Genomic DNA, 18,637 nt, shown 5'->3' on the forward strand with positions numbered 1-18,637 from the left:
CGTTCCCGCCCCGTGTCCGCGGTCGAGGCTTGCCTCGTCGCGCTAGAGCACAACAGCTCAAGTTGAGGGTTGGTTGTGTGAGCGTGCATGAACGTTTACACAGACAAGGGCATGTGGCAAGTCCATTCTGTACGTCTTGTGGCTGCTGCGAGACACTTCAGCACCTTATATTTGAGTGTCCCGCTTTCAGTGCTCAGCGCATGTCGCTGGTGAGGAACTATCATCTCCTTGGCCTGCGGTGTGCGACACTCGAGGAATGTTTATACCCCACTGGTTGCGCGTCTAAACGTGAACAGGCCCATCGTGTCCTACTTACCTTTCAAGAGTTAAATAACTTAGGTTCACGTTTGTAGCGTGAAAATTCAACATTCTGTAGTAGCGTGATCTTCAGTGACCGGCCCTACTGGGTTTGATCTGTACTGTGTTCTACTTTACTATTTAGATTTGTCCTGTTGCTCTTCCTTTCCTCTTTCCTCCCCTCCTTCCTATCTTCCATTTCTGTGTTGCTGTCGCCTCTCTTCAGAAGAGTAGGAAGGCGTTGTGCCCCTTCCGGTGGCAGTTGCCAGCATGCTCCTCGCTTTACCTTTCCTGTTTACTGTGTATATGTGTTCAAAACAAATATTAATATACATATTTTCACGCTTTTATATTATTGACAATACAGGAAATAGCCGGTATTTCATTGTATCACTGCACAGCATTCATCAATTGTTCGAAATTGAATCTCAGGTGCCCATCGCCTTTATCCAAAACTTTGTGCACGTCATACGTTAACAACACAGAGTGCATTAAAAACACACTTTACTCTCAGTCTTTCGCGACAATATCTTAATATATATCTTACCGGCTTCGGGATACCGACAAAGATGGACGGATACAGGTCCTTGTCGGCTACGGCGTAAATTTTCTGGCGTCGCTGAGCCCTAGAAAAGTGGAACCTAATGTCAAATGAGAAAATCACAAAGCACACTCACGCCCAAACTGATAGTTGCTGCCCACCCTATTTCACTTGTCACTTTCACCCTGTCACTGTGCGTACAGTAGGTCAAGACACTCTTCCATTTGAGCGACCTCTATAAGCTCGACGATTACATTATACAGTGTGTTCAAAATTAGTTTTTATGGTTTTCTTAAAATTGGAGCCTGGGAGGCACGCGAAGAGCACCTGTGCAGATACATTTTCTTGCCAGAGAGACCCAAAGTGAAATGATAATTATCGCTGTCAGGAGCTCAAATAAATACAATTGAATAATTGACTTTTTGTTGAATGCAGTAAGTTGGAATGTTTGCACTAAAATATTAGTAGCAGTCATGTTTCTACACAGTATCAGTTTGAAGAATTCTTCTAGCATGTCTGTGCTCCGAGAATCGTATTCTAGGAATTTACGCTCACTCTAAAATTTTTACATGCTTCAGCGTGCTCGTCGGCTCCATGGCTAACACCTAAATCCTTAAGGCTTTATATAATTTGGTTCTGCAGTACATTAATCTCGAACTACAACTGGAATGAGAGAAGGCGTAGTTGAGTAATGTATACGTTCTGAACTTTGCTGAGCCCCAAAATATCTGACATAAATGTTTGATGGCGATTTGTGTTAGTCTATGAAATGCAGATTTTGTGTCATTTGTTGCAACTATAATCATGTGTATTTGGCACAAAATGCCACCAAAAAAGAAATATTTATTTTTCCCATCCATGATTCGATCTTACCCCAGGAGAGTGATGGTGTTAGCCAAGAAAACCAAGTGTACCGAAGAGTAAACAAACGTATCGAGACTACGCGGCGCGGATGTCACAACCTTTGAGCCTTGGCACGAAACGACGTACTTGATGATGCCTTTTTTTTGCGTCTCCTTTGATACGGGGGGGGGGGGGGGGGGTCAAATAGTCGTCTAGCTTGCTTGAGTTAACCAGGTCCAGCTACACGGAAACGCAACCTGCAACTGCTACATGCAACTTGTACATGTTGGGACACCTGGTGGAGCACAACGCAGCTGCGCTATTATGTCTGCGCGTATCGACGCTACACGGCGTCCATGTCACATCGCATGATAAGTGCCAGGATTCGATGCTGTTGCTGATGATTTACTAGCATCGCCTTTGAAACGGGGCTGTGACAAACCGTTATCTAGCTTGCTTGATTTATTCATGTATTCTATACATGTATTTCAGTCTAGCATTCTTGCGTACAAATTCTTAAACTTCTTTTTCTTACTCAAGACATTCCATCGATTTCCTGGCCAACCCTCTATGGTGGCTAGGAGCCACATGCATGATAGGAAATACAAACTACCTTTTACCACTACATATGCAACTGCGACATGGCGTGACACCTGGTGTAATAATGTGCAACTGCAACGAAAACTGAGCAAGTATCGGCGCTGCGAGGCGCGCATGTCACATTGCATGACTAGTTCCGCAATGGGAGTATAATGGTGAGGATGATTTTTGTGATTTATTGGCATCCCCTTTGAAAAGGGGCGGTTACACACAGTCACCCAACCTGCTTGGTTTAGTCTAGTACGTTATACTTGTTTTTCATTCTAGCTTTTATATACGTCTCCATAATCTTTTTCTTCATTGAGACACTGCAACCATTTCTTGGCCAAACCACCATAGCAGGTAGCCTGGCGATAGTTGCGACTTACACCGGCGGCAGCGGCGGACAACATCGCCAACTGTAGCGGCTACTGGAGTGAGCCCGCAACAGCTTACGCTGGGAAATACAATGCTCCCGTACACAGAAAGGAAGCGCAGCGGCCGGCGTCGACGCGCCTATTTGATACGCAAGACGCGTTTCGCCATCTCTAGCAGCATGCCCTAACTAGGCAGGCGCACACACGCATCAGTGACAATATTCACCCCAACCTTTACGCTTACAAACGCCCACACTACAGCGAGTAGCCATCCATTTATCACTCCACCTAGGTGTGTCCCAATACGCCCACCATACCCCGAGCCCAAATGTTGCCCCAGAATAGCGGGAGGCCATGCTGTCCAGCTCGGGCCTGCGTGACCAGCAAGAGCTGGTGTCGCGATCCCAGCGAGCAGCCAAGTCTGTGGAGATGACGGACTGAGGGGGCCCTGCTGGCGTGGATTAAAAGCAAGATGATACTGGCGACTTGCATTCTCCCATTTTTCTTAATACGCGTTTCTAAGAGCTCCTCGGATACTTCCCTTCATTCGTTCTCTTTAATGCAGATCCCCTGCCATTGTCTCGCTCAAGCGCTCCAATGGCGAGAGAGTCTGCAACACACACGAGTGGCCCTCGTCTGTGCGGGGGCTTCCCTTAACATTTTCCGCCCTCGATCCCTCACATTATTCGTCTCAACTCGTTCTTATTTAGGCTGTTCATGTGAGTCGCCGTGTTTCCGGCGAGTTCACTGTTGCTGACCTAAAGGGATCCCTTTTCCACCTGCTTGTCCACGCTGCGCGAAAAACAACATATTAAGGACCCCACCCATTAGCCTGGTAAAGAGGCTCAGCATGTTTGACTGAACCATGTAGGATGTATAAGGTGCCCAATATCTTAATAAGTATTAGCTTATTGCCGGCGATCCAATCATTCACTCAATGAACCGTTGGTCCGAAAAACTGCGAGAACAAATTTGTCGTGAGTGTTTTAAAGGAAATAAATGGAAGGGGTGATGGGGTTAAGGAAACATGTTAGGAGGAATCGGGCGTGGCAATAGTCAACAGGGGGCAGGACTAGGAAGTGGACGAATGATTGCACGCCTGATGACACGTGCGTTAGCATATATTTAACGAAGCAGCTTATTATTCTCTCGCCGACTAATGTGTGTTGATCTCGGAGACAATGTAATAATACGTATAGTGGGCCAATACTGTGTAAAGGAACCATAGTGGATGTTGCTAGAATGTTTATTATTATTATTATTATTATTATTATTATTATTATTATTATTATTATTATTATTATTATTATTATTATTATTATTATTATTATTATTATTTCTACAGACAGTAGGCGTACGATACCGGGTTTAGGCGGCGGGATGAGACTCTCCTCAACGTTTATCACTGACATCATACGTCACCATTACAAACACCGTGGGGAGAACATTGGTTGCCTAGGTAACAGGAGTACCACTTTTTTTGTGCAACCTAGAGGAGTGGTGCTGACGGCTATATAATATGCAACAGACCTATAGGAAATATTGCATGAGAAATACCGGCGAAATGTCTACTTTTCAAACCAGTGTCTCATTGTCGAAACAAAACTACCCGGATAAAGAGAAATTTGATCTGCCAACCGGACACTGATCTCATTCGCAATCAATAAAGTCGATGCCCTTGTAAGGTTTCTTTCTTACTTGAGCACCAGCTCCGGGGTCCTTGTGCGCAGAAGAATGCCGATTTCTTCATAGGTGAGGAAGAAGAGCAGCTCCGGTGAAGGTAGTCTTCCTTCGTGCACCATGCGCAGCGACAGTTGGTGGCAGAGCAGCCGTAGTTGGTGGACCACTCGCACCGCCGCAGACTGCGTGGAATACAAGAACGAAACATTGCCCGAAAGACAGAGCCCAAAACATGGCGTCCCAGTATGCGTTCATAGCGCAATGACCTGTGTGTCATCACGTAATTCCATATACCTTATGTCAACATGCCATTGTCTTTCATTCACTTCTTTCTGTTGCTTTTTTATTTTGTGTAACGTGCTCTTTTTCAAATTTGTAAGTGTTCTTTCTATGCCCCTCCCATGTACAATGCTGTAAAGCCTGGAGGGTACAATAAATAAATAAACAAACAATAAATAGGTAAAAAAACATGAAATAACGAAACCAACCACCGCCGCTTCTGCCGAGATGGCGTTGAGTCGGCATTCCGTGCATGGAGGCGGCGTGAAACCTCGTCAAAATAAAGCTATGGGTGTGACCATGGTACCTTGATGTTTTACCACAACAGCTTCAGACACCGCCTCTCTCGGCGGGCAACTTTACACCGAATGGACTCAAGAACGTTCACCGAGTCAACGATGCTCGGACCATGGCCACACTCATCACAGGCACGAAAAGCGATTCGTGCACTAGTGCAATTTTTGAAGTGCACCGGCTTAAGAGACCGTTTATAGTTTTCCTGTGTATAGTGTCCCTCCCACACGCACTCAGTGCTTACTCTCCCCCTTTTCCCTCTTTCTATCCCCCTTTCACCCACTCCCAGTGTAGGGTAGCAAACCAGGAGCTCGTCTCGTTGACCTCCCTGCCTTTCCTGTCCTTGCTATCTGTCTATCCTTAGAGCGCACGCTCGAAGAACCCAGCTGTACCAAAATTTGAATGTTGTCTTATGATGTGTTAAGAATACCTTATGCTGTCTGCGTGTGCGCGCTGACAGCATGCTTGGTAATTTAGTCAGTAAGAAAATGTTTTCAAGTTTATACAGCCAATAAGATTACTATCCTTACTTCGTATAGCTGTGTATTAATTTGCTATCGCAATCTATACTTCGCCTTTCGGACAAAACTGCGACGTTTTCAATGGAAAGCAGGTTCTGTTTTCCTCAGCTCATAAAAACACGTTTCACATCACATGACAGGTGCTTCGTCTTTACCTTAGTCTAGATTTTTTTTTGCACCAAATTTTTTTAGCTTATCACTACTAGTTTACCTTAAAAATGGTGAAAGCTGTTGTTGACAGCGTGGGACACAGGCTCCGAAGATGATAACGCTGAAGTGATTCAGCTGTTGGATAAATGTGAAGCCATTCTTGCATACAACCAACCCACAATAATCACCTTATGGCATTTATGAGCCGTTGCCCGTTGCAGTAGCCTATTATTTGGTGAATTAGATCAGTTTATAGGCATCAAATAAAAATATTTCTGCTTCTACCACGTTATCAAACTCACCTTTGCCACCTCTCGCGCCTCCACGGCAGCTCGCGCCTTGGGCGCCACGAACTTCAATAAGACCCTGCAATAGTGAGGAGTATGTAGTTGGATATTTTACTTACTTTTGCAGAATAAACAGCGTAATGAAGTGGGCGTAAAGAATGGAAGACAACAGCCTGTCCATAGTGATGTGTTTTTTTTTTTAAAGTAAAAACGCGATCAGCGCTTACAATCAGTTTACGAACAACAGAGATGAAGTCGCATGGAAACCCTAGAGATGGACTGTGCAGAAGGAACTCTAATTCCTGCCACAATGACTACGGGTAAACAACACATCACGGTTATAAAGTACTCGCAATCCGCCCCCAGAAATTATAAAGTAGGCCGAATATCAACACAGGCCTTCCACAGGTTAGCCAGAATCAAAGCTCCCCCTGAAATATATGTATTCTATACCCCGGGAATAGAATCCTTAGCCGGTAATCTAGCGGCGTACGTCGCTTTCGAAGAACACAGCTACAGGGGTACGCCCAGTGGCGTAGCAACAGGGGGGCCGGGGTGCCGTGGGCCCCGGGTGCAGGGGCCAGTGGGGGGGAGGGGGGTGTCATATACGTCAGAAGACACCCCTCTTTCCGCCGGCTACATCCGGGGGGGGGGGGGGTGACAGAATACCTAGGGGCCCCGGGGGCCAGAATAACTAGGGGCCCCGGGTGCCACACGACCTAGCTACGCCACTGGGTACGTCGCCAGAAGACTGCGCTTTAGAAGATGCAGACGTGGGCATTACAAAGCATACATGCGTATTTTGGCGCATTACATAGAGGGAAAATCCATCATGCCCAAAGCGCTCACCTATCCAGGGAATACGCAGTCACAACTAGGCAACTGCAGGCAAACACTTTTCCGCACGCCACATTAGTTCACGCTATATATCCAATGGACTACGACTATAAGTGTCAAAACTGTCCAGTGCCCAAAACACTTTACCATATGGTATGGGAATGCAAACGCAACACATATTCACACTCCATTTCCTAACCAGCCTCGTGCCAGTGGGAGGTCCAGTTCACCCGCTGTAGCCCTTGAGAGCTGTACCGAATGGCGGACAGAGCCAGACTGGCGGCGAGGGACTATGTCATCTTGAACTGAAGAAGCGACCCACCTGAGGACAAGCAATCTAATCTGCAGCCTGCTCAATTGCAATAAAAATTATTCGCCAAGTTAAGAACAAATCAGATCAAGTGCAAATCACAGTGCAGTTCTGCAGAATTTTCTTAGAATAAGCACACCTGTACCAAAGCTTTAATAGCGATGTGTTTACCTGAGCAACTTTCAAATAATTTCACTTTGCTAAATAGGCTCGTTGGGGATTGGTACAGTCAGTAAGCGTAGCGATTTGAAGGCAAGGACAAGTAAACCAGAAACTGACAGTGTCAAGCGCGTCAGTACTGTTTTTGCTTGTGTCAATTTCATTTTGTTTCGCTTTAATTTTGTGATGGCGCATATCCACCTGGGAGGATTTTCCAGGATTTGGATGGTATTTGGAAATTGCAGTTACTGCGAAAATTGGTAAAATTTTCAGAAAAAAATGAGTAAAATATACAGTGCGATGAATTTAAGAACATTTTCCGGAAACAACTATAAATTCCTCTACGACTGAGCAAGCATCCCTGTGGAAGTCACTAACGTGATTAGTTTTCTTCTGTGAAACATCAGGTGAATTCCTTTCTCTGCATAGAGCCCTAGGCCACGCCTTCTCAGAAAAGGACGAAGGTAGAGAATACTGTGCGCCCATTATCATCCTCGTCGACGGAACACCTGTCGCGGTTCTCTCTGTAAAATCGGGTCTGCTGTCCATTATCTCATTCAGTGTACCTCCACTTCTTGCTTATAGAAAAATCACGTAATTGAAAGTTGTGCATTCACCCCACAAGATGGAAAGAAAATAACACTAATTATCTTTGTTGGCGAGCCTACAGCACCAAACGAGGAGTACAGCCGACCAGCCTTGTCAAAACCATGCGATTGCGAAATTGCGAAGAGCACCAGCACCAGCAGAAGAGCAAGGGGGCTCACATGTGACGCTAATACGCGAAAGCCAATCACGTTTCTCATCAGCAAATGCTGCGAAAACATATTCCTTACTGTTGCCTTCACAGCTAGAATTTTCACAAATTTCTACGAGGGCATCTGCCACGTAGCAGCGGTGCATACGCTAAGCCTTTTCAATGCTGCAATACTCTGCACACCATTGAGAAAGAGTAGCCCGAGATTGGAGCTGAAGAAGACGACGCTTCAGTGAATAGCCTGCTGTGGAATTCTCTGTGAATTATGTGCATATTGTAAATAGATAGCTCATCTTGTTTCTTCCGTCCGCAACCTTTTTGGAGCAGCTGCGGAGTATCGGTCGCCGTACCTCAAGCTGATATCTGCACGCATTCGGGCTCGCTTCGAACTGTCTGCTCCCACGAAAGTCCGCGCTGATGCCAGGGGTCACAATTGGTGCCACTTTATGCCAAAGCCAGCGAGGCTACGACCAGGTGATTGCATACGCCGGCAGTCTCCCTTCTTTCAGCTGAGCGGAATTATTTCATCACCCATCTGTAGTGTCTTGCAATTGTCTGGGCAGTGGCGCAATTTCGCCCTCATTTGTACGGTCAGCCATTTACAGCCACCACAGACCACCATGTGCTGTTCTGGCTTTTGTCCAAGTACCCCACCGGTCGCCTAGGTCGCTGGCGTTATGCCTACAGGAATGCCCGTACACAGTTGCCTGCAAGTCCGGCCGTCTACACCAAGATGCTGACTGCTCGCTCCGTCACCCCATCGACCGTCCTGATGTTCGTGCGACCAATGCGTCTGCTTATGTATTATTAACCCAACAGACTATTGCTGGTGTCACTACCGAGCAGTGCCGAGATCCAGACAAGCATGATATCACGGACAAGTTGGCATGTGCGTGAAGCAATCCCTCGCTTCGCAAGTTCCTACTTCAGGAAAATACTTTACATGGGAGGAGGATGCACCCTGGCGGAACTGATATCTTGGCTGCCATTCCTCGGAATTTTTGTACCACCGTTTTGTCCCAGCTGCGGGATGTATCAATGTCTAGTCCCCTCGAGGAATGTCGTTCGTACAACTGTGTTCGGCTACGATTCTTTCGGCCTGCTCTATACTGATCCGTTCGCTTCTGTGCCGTTTCTTGCAAGTTCTGTCAGAGCCGGAAGAATCGTCTCTGTTCAGTGCTGATTGACTTCAACCTCGTCACATTCTGGCAGAACCCTTCTATCGTGTTGATGCAGACTTCCTCGGATCTTTCCTCCCGTCTGACTCTAGCAAGAAATGGGTTGCCGTCGTAAGCGATGATACAACTCGGTTTGCGATCACCAAAGCCCTTCCAACTTTCTGCGCAACATACCTTGCCGGCTGCCTTCTGCAAGACATTTTTCTTCACCACGGCACTTCTCTTCAACTCCTTACCCTCCGCCATATCTACTTCCTTTCTAAGGTTGTGACGGAATTTCACCGCTCATGTTTTACCAAACACAAGCTTTGGGCTGCATACCATGCGCAGACGAACGGTTTTATTGACTAGCTTAATCAAACAGTAATGAACATGCTCTCCATGTATGTTTCTAATGATCATCGTGACTGGGACACTGCTCTCTCTTTTGTTACATCGGCGTAGAATTCACCTCCCCACGACACTGCAGGTACATCGTCATTTTATTTGTTGTGCGGTCGCGATGCCATATCGCGTATCGCCTTTCGATACAGTGCTGCCTAAGCTAATAATTTCATGCCTGAGTGTGCCTGCGACGTCAACGCGCGAGCCAAAAAAAGCCCGCCAAGTTGCTCACCGTCGTATTTGTGCTTCTCAGAACAAACAGACGAGCATTTATGACAGTCGTCACCGTGACGCCGACAACTTTCCCAGGGACCCTGTCCTCCTATGGTCTCCAACCCCCAGCATTGGTCTCGTAAAAGCTTATGTCTCGCTACTCCGCTCCTTACCAGGTCATCCGCCAGGTGACTGACGTCTCCTACGAGATCTCTCCGGTCGCATCTACTACTCGCTCCATCCAGACTTTCCTTGAGGTTGTTCATTTTGGCCGCCTAAACGCTAGCGATCGTGCTCGGCCTAAATAAACACAGGGACCACACTTTCACGCCCGAGGGGGGGGGGGGGGTTGTGAATTAATTACATTGCTTTACGCAACGTTGAGGAAGAGGAGCTCGCGCTTGAGGCGGAAGAATACGACGCTTCAGTGACTGGACCTGCTGTGTACTTGTCTCGGTGAATAGTGTACATACTGTATATAGATTGTCCGCCTTGTTTCTTGCCCCCAGAGGAATATGCATTTGCCTAGCCATCACAAGAACGAAAATAGCCTGAAACTGGCCGGTCATGCCTAAGATTATGGCGGAAAATTTTAAAGAATCGTTGGCTTTAACGTCACAAAACCTCACACCTGGTTATGAGTGAAGCCGCTATTTAGAGCTCTGGATCAATACTCACCACCCGTGGTCCTGCACTATGCACTTACAGCACGATAAGCGATCGTTTCCGCATTTACCTCTCACCTGAATTTGACCGGCATTGTCGCGTATCGAACTCGCCACATCATTCTCAGCAGCACGACACCATAGCCACTGAGTCACCGCTTCTGGTAAACTTTGTACGCTGAATACGGCGGTAGACATTCTCAATCTTTTGCAGTGAGGATGCAGACGCAATAAAGTTGCGTCCTTACTGGCATTTGCTCAATTTCTTTTCCTATTTTTGTTTTGTAGATGCATATTCTGAAAATAACTGCATTATTCACACCATATTATAAACATCATTCAAATGACTTCTCTTTGTGTTGTTTGCTGATTCGCATTCACTACACGGCATTAGCAGCATACAAGCGCGAATTTTACTCTTACCTCTGAAAGGTGGACAGCTTATGTGGGACCTTTGAGACGTCCCACGAAGTAGATGAAGCCTTCTGCTCAACCTGAGGAGATGCTGCCGCCACCTAGACAGTGTAGTAGAGATAGCCGTCGTTAAAATTTTCTGAATGAATAGTGGTTGACAACCAGGAAAGTCATCAGATAAACTTGCAAGCACTATTTAAAGGTGACATGGCAAAGAAAAAAAACAAATCCTGCTCGCTCGAGAAACACGGGAGCTGCGAAAGAGATCAAATGCAGAAAGTCTTGTACAAGTCACCAGTAACACATCATTTTGGTGGTTACAACAGTGAAGCTCTAGTTACTTCGGCTCAACAAACATTACATGCCGTTCAGGGCCTATAAAGGTAGAGGTATAAAGGTCCTCAAATACAGGACCTCGCAATGCCACTTAGCAGTCATGAAATGATTCATTGCATTACTGTGGCTGCTCTTTCATTAAACCTTGAAACATGAGTTCTGGGCAAATATGTGTGCATCACTCCATGTCTAATGCTAATCGCTAGTGTAGCCTAACGTTTGCTTTCATTTTTTGCGAAGCTATATTCACCTCGGAAGGTTCTTTTTCTGAATGATGAATTCCATCACTATTGTTTTTTTATCAGTCGCAGGCACGTTATGCATTTCTTACCTTTAAAGATTTGACAAGCGACGAAGGATCCAGTGACCATGGCTTGGTGTAGACATCAAGCTGAGAAAAGAAATAAAAGCACGTAAACGGTAGCCCCAGTACGCAATCCTTTTATCTTAGCCTAATTTAGCATTTCGCTTTGCCTTGCAGTTCTCCAATGAAATGCAGACCCAATGGCGTCTACGCCGATGAAACTGTCGTCGTCATTATCGTTATAATGAAGTCACGCCACCTCCTCATCAGCTTGACTCTTGCATATATGGCCATGAAAACAAAAACTGACCTGTTACATCACAGAGAGTTGAACGCCACGCAGCAACGTTAAATTTGCTCTAAAAATGCAATCTATAAAATCCTGATACAAAACAGCTAAGCCTAATCAATCTATACATGCAATTTATAAGGACGCAAATAAGGTCAATCTTTATAAGTTATCGCAAGTAAAAGATGGTTGTCTTCTTGTCTCCGACAACATATTCTGATTTACTTATTTACTTATTTATTTACCTATTTAAATATTTATTTATTTATGTATTTATTTGTTTCGCATTTCCGGGTCAACTTTAGGGTGAAAAGGTTGCGCACGTTTATATAGCTAGAGCTGTCTGCATCAAAACAACCACAGTCACTTATCAATGATTCTCTGATGTCTTTTTTCCAAAGAACAACTTTATTTTCCAATTTCACTGTAACACTTCCATGAAAATGCCATATGCGATTAGGGAGGGGGCCCTAATACGCGTGCAATCAAAGCAGTATGGAAATACGGCAGGAAAGCTCGGCTTATATTACGTATCCGATCAAAAGGGGTCGTATAAAATAATGAGTTCAACAGACCAAAGCTGACGTACCTCTTTAACCGCCCTGTGGCCATGCTTCTTCATGAATTCCCGGTACTTCTTCCCGCATTCGTTTTCTACCATTGAGAGCCATTGACATGCCTCCTGTTAAGTGTAGAAAAAATTAATTTCATTATTACTAAATTTTTAAATTCAGCTTCTACCATATTACATTTGGGAGCACAGGCATATTTTATACTCTATGAGGATTTAGAAGTTATAAGTTATTTTAATGCGTAAGCACCCTCTTGCGAATATCCCAGTAAAGTGCGTCCGTAACAGGGAAAATGTCACACCTTTTATCTGCAAAATAAATACATAACTAGCGAAGTTAAGACTTTCAATCGTTATAATAGTGTAAATCTAGATGATTGATAGCGTTATAATTGGTAAAGAAGGAATGCAAACTCTAAGAAAAAAGAAGGAAAGAAATAATCGTTCTCGTCATGCACCCTTGAAAGCTATCTTTCTCACATTACTGGTCTGCTTCAAAGAAGCCTGATTTGGGACCACATGGAATAGAAAAGATAGAATAGCTAATTAGTAGATAGGTTAATAGTGTAATCGTCTATGATTGGTAGCGCTAGAAAAGAAAGCAAAATTGACGACGTTCCCGTCGCTGTGTCAAGATCTTAAAAAAGGAAAATGAAAAAAAAAAGAATCTGTGCTGTGGCAAAGAAAAAAAAAAGAAGCGGTTGCGACGTCGTATGGCTCAGTTGATATGAAATATAGGAAAAACAAATAATAATAATAATAATAATAATAATAATAATACATAATAGGGCAAGTTAGCACGTGTAAACTTTATTATACTGCAGTAATAGATTATTGGTAACGACGCGTAGACATGCATATATTGCTACATAAGTAAGCAAAAGCGAAGTAGCAGCCCAGCGAAAGGATGTTTACGCCTTCGTAGACAATTCTGATGACTTCTGTAGTATCTTTTTTGTTTTCAAGAACGAATGTCGGTGCTAGAATGAAAGTGTGTGTCACTCCCACCAATTTGTGTATTTGTACGCTGTTCCACTTTCCAGAGCCAATTTGCAGTGACAAGAGGGTGACGACTTAATTACAAATAGAGACTGGGCCGTCATTATTAACTAATGGAACCAATTTTTAAATCCTAATTTGAAATGTCATCAAATTTGTAACCACAGAACAAGCTTTTTTATAAAGCGATAATATAAGCTTAAAGCACCGAGCAAGCATAACCGTTTCTATTTTCCTTGGCAACACCTTGCCTTCTTTAGTCGGTGATGCATAGGAAGGCTTTTTTTTCAGCTCTCACGGAATTTCTAAATCCTCCTGCACTCGTGACTTACCCCTTATGTACAACATAGACTTGGAAGTGTGCCTGCGTATGAAGATAATGCGCAACTGGTGCACAAATATAATACTAGAGCATGACCTATGAAATGAGCATGCGCGAACCAACAACGGCTAGTACGATTTTTCCTGATCGAGGTTCCTGCGTATGATGAGCGTAATCTTAGCCATACACAAACGATTAAGTCTGGAACATATAACATTACCGTTGGCCTCAGGACCAAACAGACTGTGGTGTGATCCCACTTACCAGACAGCATCTGTTTTGTTTTTGTCTTTTTTTACAAATAACATGTGTGACAGCCTTTAGTGGCGGGCGGGAATTGGGAGAGACAGACACCGAAATCACATGAATTGGATGCGCGTCGTGCATACAGTTAAAACGTGCGCTTTTTCTGATTCCTCTGATGTCATTGTAAATTCCAAGCAGCACACAACTTATGCAGTTATTTTACGTAATTACGTTATCTAAAGCACCTCCACACACACATATTGAGCCACGGTATGTTAACAGCTACGTTTTGAACGCATATGCCGTCGATGAATCCTCCACTTGAAACGTTGCCCTTCTTAAAGTGACATTCAGGAGACACCATAGTGGACAAACCCGTTCAAATAGGGCCGTCCATTATTTTTCAGACATAGAAGCCAGATGACACTTGCTTGTGAACCTTCGGCCCGAATCATAACCCAACCTAATTCACCCCGCCGCACCTCCCCTACCCCTTCTACTCCACATCGAGTGGCAGTCCATTTGGCATACTGAAATGGTCAGGAATATTACATCGCAGATCTTGTTCAAAAACTTCGGCCAAGCGCTATTATATGCTACTTCCAAGGATTGTATGCTTCTTTCCAAGAAAACAGGAGTACACTCCAGTCTGTGTTCTACTTCCATGTCGCGAATGCATCTCACTGCAAAAACACACACATCAAAAAGAGCATTCGAAAAAATACGCGCAATTATTGCCTATATTATACGTAGTTATTGTAAGAGAGCATGGATTTTGAAATTTTCTGTTCAGCGTACTAATTAAACAACCACTCGACGCAGTGGATCAGTGGCTAAGGAGTTTCAGTGGTGTATACGAGGTCGTGGTATTGTTTGCCGGCGCTGGCAGTTGCATTTTGCCGGGGTGAGAATGTGGTCATTCTCGTGTACTTCTAGATATAGCTGTGCCTTAAATAACCCAAATAGTCGAAATTATTCTGGACTCCATCTTCACAGCATGTGTCATAGCCAGTATGTCGCTTAGTCAAGTTATTAGACTGCATAATTCAATTGGCTCCTGATCTTAGGTGAAAAATTTCGCGGCTCTACGTGCCGACACCACGATATGATTATGAGGCACGCCATAGCAGGGGTGCTTCAGGTTAATTTTGGCCACCTGAGAGGTTTTTGAACGTGCATCCAATGCATGATATAAGGGCCTTCTTTAATTTCGCTCCCATCGAAATGCAGCCGCCACCGCCGCCTAAATTTGACCCCGCAATCTAATGCTTAGCAGCGCAGCACCCTAGTGACTAAGCAAGCTCGTTGGGCCATTTCAAATTAAAGAAGCTTTGCTTTCTGAGGTAGCTTAGAAGGACTAGTGCTATTCCGCAGCCCCTTTAAAACACGCTGCATCAAAGAGCTCGTTTCTTTTTCCACCTTCACAAAAACACAATGCATTTTCTTGAAATGCACCCACCTCTGATGTCATCTTGAGGAATTTCTCTTTTTCTGGAGACTCCCTGATAACTTGACCCAGTTCCTGCGGTAAACGCGAACGTAAGGTCAATAAAAACTGTTTGAAAATAATATCTCTAACTTTTCATTTGCTGCACAATGTGAAGAAATGCGCTAAACTGAGTGGGCTGTCCAGGTTTTGCCAGAACTTCTGCGAGATGCCATATTTCTGATTGACACGTGAAGTAAAAAGATGCAGGAATTTCAAGAACAAAAGGGAATAAGTAGAATCTGGCAACGAATACGTCGAAATTATGCGGCCGACATTATTAAAAAAAATATCCGCTCACGCACTCGGTAGGTATGGCTAACCAGCGAAGCTGTAGCATTCGGCCCCAGTGTTTATCACCGAGTTAATCATAACGGATCATAAAGGAACTGCTTGGTAGGCAGTTGGAAACTTGGTACGCAGTTGCTGCTTCCGTTCGCCTGCACGAGCCTGTTCTTACGCCCGGGCTGCAGCATCGGCACGGCTTAGACGAGTTCGTTCTCGGTTCTGCTCGCGTCGTTGCCGATCGAAATCTGCCTGCTCCTGAGGTGTAGGTATGACGCGCGTGGCCTACTCATTTCAGAGCCAGCACGAAAATGCTGCGCACGCTCTGCTGCGACGTACTGCAATGACGTCACTACCGGCGCAGCTAATCCAACATCACCTAGAGCACAAGGCCTTTCCACTCCGATCTATGACGTCATGCTACCCCACCCGACTGCCAAGAATCTAACGGGATGTTCCCAAGAAGGCAACAGCAATTCTTATGTCAGCGCTTTCATCACGCCATCCCTGTCAATGGAAATTTCTGACCAGGTAGCGTGACGTCAAGGATAGGAGTAAACAGGCCTTGTGCTATCTACACTCTTAAACAGCTGTACACCTTTTATAGTGTATATTTGCCGCACAACAATAATCGTCACCTGTCTTGCATGCGTTTCTTTTCTTGAAAACACTGCGTTCGCTAAGTTCCTGTGGAGAATGCGTTGTCATGCTGATAACGCGCATGTCGTTTGTGACTTGAAATTACCGGGCTCGCAGCGTTAAAGAAACGAAATGCGGACAAGACAGATGACTATTATTGTTGTGCGGCAAATATACACTCCAAAGGGTGCAATTGGTTGAAGAGTGTAGGTGGCGTTGGCTAATCGCGCACCTCTCTTTCCTTCTTCTTTTTTTTCCCGCATGCGCATGGGGTTGCGCCGGAGCAGTTTTGGCGTACAGGCGACCGACTGACGTACGGATGGGTGGACGGATGGACGCACGTTTCAGCTAGTGATGCAAAGCTTCCCTGTAAAAAAATTATACGTTAGAACAGTTCACCATTACGCATATCCGCCAATCAAGATTTTGAATGTGTTCTGAAGGTATAGTAATTGCGACGAAGCTAACGGTGAACACATTTAGGTGAACTTGTACCCCTGAAGGAAAGCAACACTGAACCTACCACAACAACAGCAGCAAATGAAGTTGTCGACTATAAAACCATGCACTATTCGAGTTCGTCCCTCTACTATGGTATGTGTGTCACCGTACGACATTCGAGATTATTTCTTGATGCGCGCATACTTCCGAAACTCTATACAACACTTATCGCAACGCACGTGCAATTTCGTACAATCACGATCAAAAATGTTTAGGAACTCGAGCCGCATTTCGCACCGAGCGACTTGCTGATATTTCATAAAGATACAGGCAAAACCAACATTGGCCAAAACAGAAGAGAGTGATGTAAAAAAAAAAAACAGTGAAGTGGTAGGCCTATTGCGAGAGCGCCTACCAACTTGTAGCTTTGAGAATTCGGTTCTAAATTATTAAGTATTGCCGATCCGTTCAAATTGTTAACCACACAGAACTCAACCTATCATTTATCCAACGTACGGTTAGTTTTACAGCGAAAGATTTACATTTTTGTTTTGGTTGTGTAAGGTTGAACTTCCAGCCCCGTCCACTGGCGAGAGGGAAATATCACAATACCTCCCTGGTATGTTTCGTGAATGTTATTGGTGCAAGGCCTACTACTGATTCTCATTTGGACAGGACTTAAATTACACGTCAATAGCCTCGGGTAATACAGTCGATGCCTGTTAAATCGACGTCTGTTAACTTAAATTCGGGCTTAATTTCGACGCACAGGGAAATCAAAGTGAGGAACCATACATTGGTATGGAAGGGAAACTCGTTTAGCTTGTACCCGAAGCCGTGCCATTTTAGCCAATTCTAGTCCGACCGGCAGCTCTTATGGCCGTACAAAGCCGTTACTAAAATCTTTAAAACAAAAAGCTAAACAGACGGTGTTACCGCTTGCATAACCTTGATCTGTTTTATTTAAAGTTACTTTTATATTTTACTGAACGACGTTCTTTCTGCCCGTGAAACCATTTGTTGCCGCTTGTTCTGTGCAGGGTCTCGCTAACGCTGCGTTTATTCTTGCTACCTGAGTTCTGCTACAAGAGCAGAAAAAAAAAGGAAATCACTCTATATCAATAAATAAAAAATACTTGGATCCGTTCATCTTCTCACCGTTTGTCATTTCGACTTTCCAGATAATTCCTAGAATGCCCTAATGGTCCAAGAAGCTGGAGTTGATTGTATTAACTGATAATTGCTGAACTGAAAGCAAAATATTTTCACCAAGCCAGTGTATAGGAGGAAACTACAAAGAAAGTGCCCTCATAGAGGTTTCTTATAAAGAAAACATTGCATTTGAAGATAACGTTACTTTGGTCCGCGGGGATTCAACATGGGGCGCACGCGTTTTTATGTGCTCGCTCCACTATCTATGCTAATCAGGGAGTTCGGAGTTCGCAAAGCGAAGCAGAATCATAAGATAGCTCGAAGCACAGGAACACTGACGAGTGTAAATATCCTCTGCTGAAGCTACGCGGCGGAGAAAGGTGATTTGTGAAGGGGAAATTATTGCAGCATAGTGCTATCGTCGGTGGCTGACAACATTTCCTTTTGTGAATTCTACCCTGTATTGCGGGATTGCGCCAGCCGCTTTGACATTGCTCATCTGCAAGGCTACAATTTTCCATTGCAAAGGGAAAACTGCTCGAAAGATTTTACCTTAGTTTTACGTTTCCGTTTAGTTAATTGAGGAAAAGAACCGCTGAAGAACATCGGCAGTGTGGACGGGTTCTGCCACACGATTGGGCTCACCTTTATCATTCGCGGCACGTCAGCACTCTCCGCTTCTGCGCCTCTCAAGATCTTAGCCAACTCACTGAAAACTTCGGCGTCGAGAGCTGCAAAAAGAAAAGAAGAAATCCGCGTGTGATAGTCATTTTGTATCACAAAAGAAAGAGAATATGAGACC

General features: G+C 44.6%; 1 protein-coding gene across 1 annotated transcript in view; it reads right to left on the reverse strand.

Annotated features, from left to right (window-relative positions):
• LOC139054377 (rifampicin phosphotransferase-like) overlaps positions 1–18,637 on the reverse strand; it is a 73,819-nt gene that overhangs the window by 19,135 nt on the left and 36,047 nt on the right. The window contains exons 13-20 of the mRNA XM_070531288.1: positions 18,481–18,566; positions 15,292–15,354; positions 12,284–12,376; positions 11,433–11,492; positions 10,775–10,866; positions 5,864–5,927; positions 4,336–4,499; positions 845–923 (exon numbers count right to left, since the gene is read on the reverse strand). Of these exons, the coding sequence (XP_070387389.1) occupies positions 845–923; positions 4,336–4,499; positions 5,864–5,927; positions 10,775–10,866; positions 11,433–11,492; positions 12,284–12,376; positions 15,292–15,354; positions 18,481–18,566 (701 nt within the window). The remainder of the gene's footprint in view (positions 1–844; positions 924–4,335; positions 4,500–5,863; positions 5,928–10,774; positions 10,867–11,432; positions 11,493–12,283; positions 12,377–15,291; positions 15,355–18,480; positions 18,567–18,637) is intronic.

Source organism: Dermacentor albipictus, chromosome 1 (assembly GCF_038994185.2).
Source record: "Dermacentor albipictus isolate Rhodes 1998 colony chromosome 1, USDA_Dalb.pri_finalv2, whole genome shotgun sequence".
Classification (NCBI taxonomy): Eukaryota; Metazoa; Arthropoda; class Arachnida; order Ixodida; family Ixodidae; genus Dermacentor; species Dermacentor albipictus.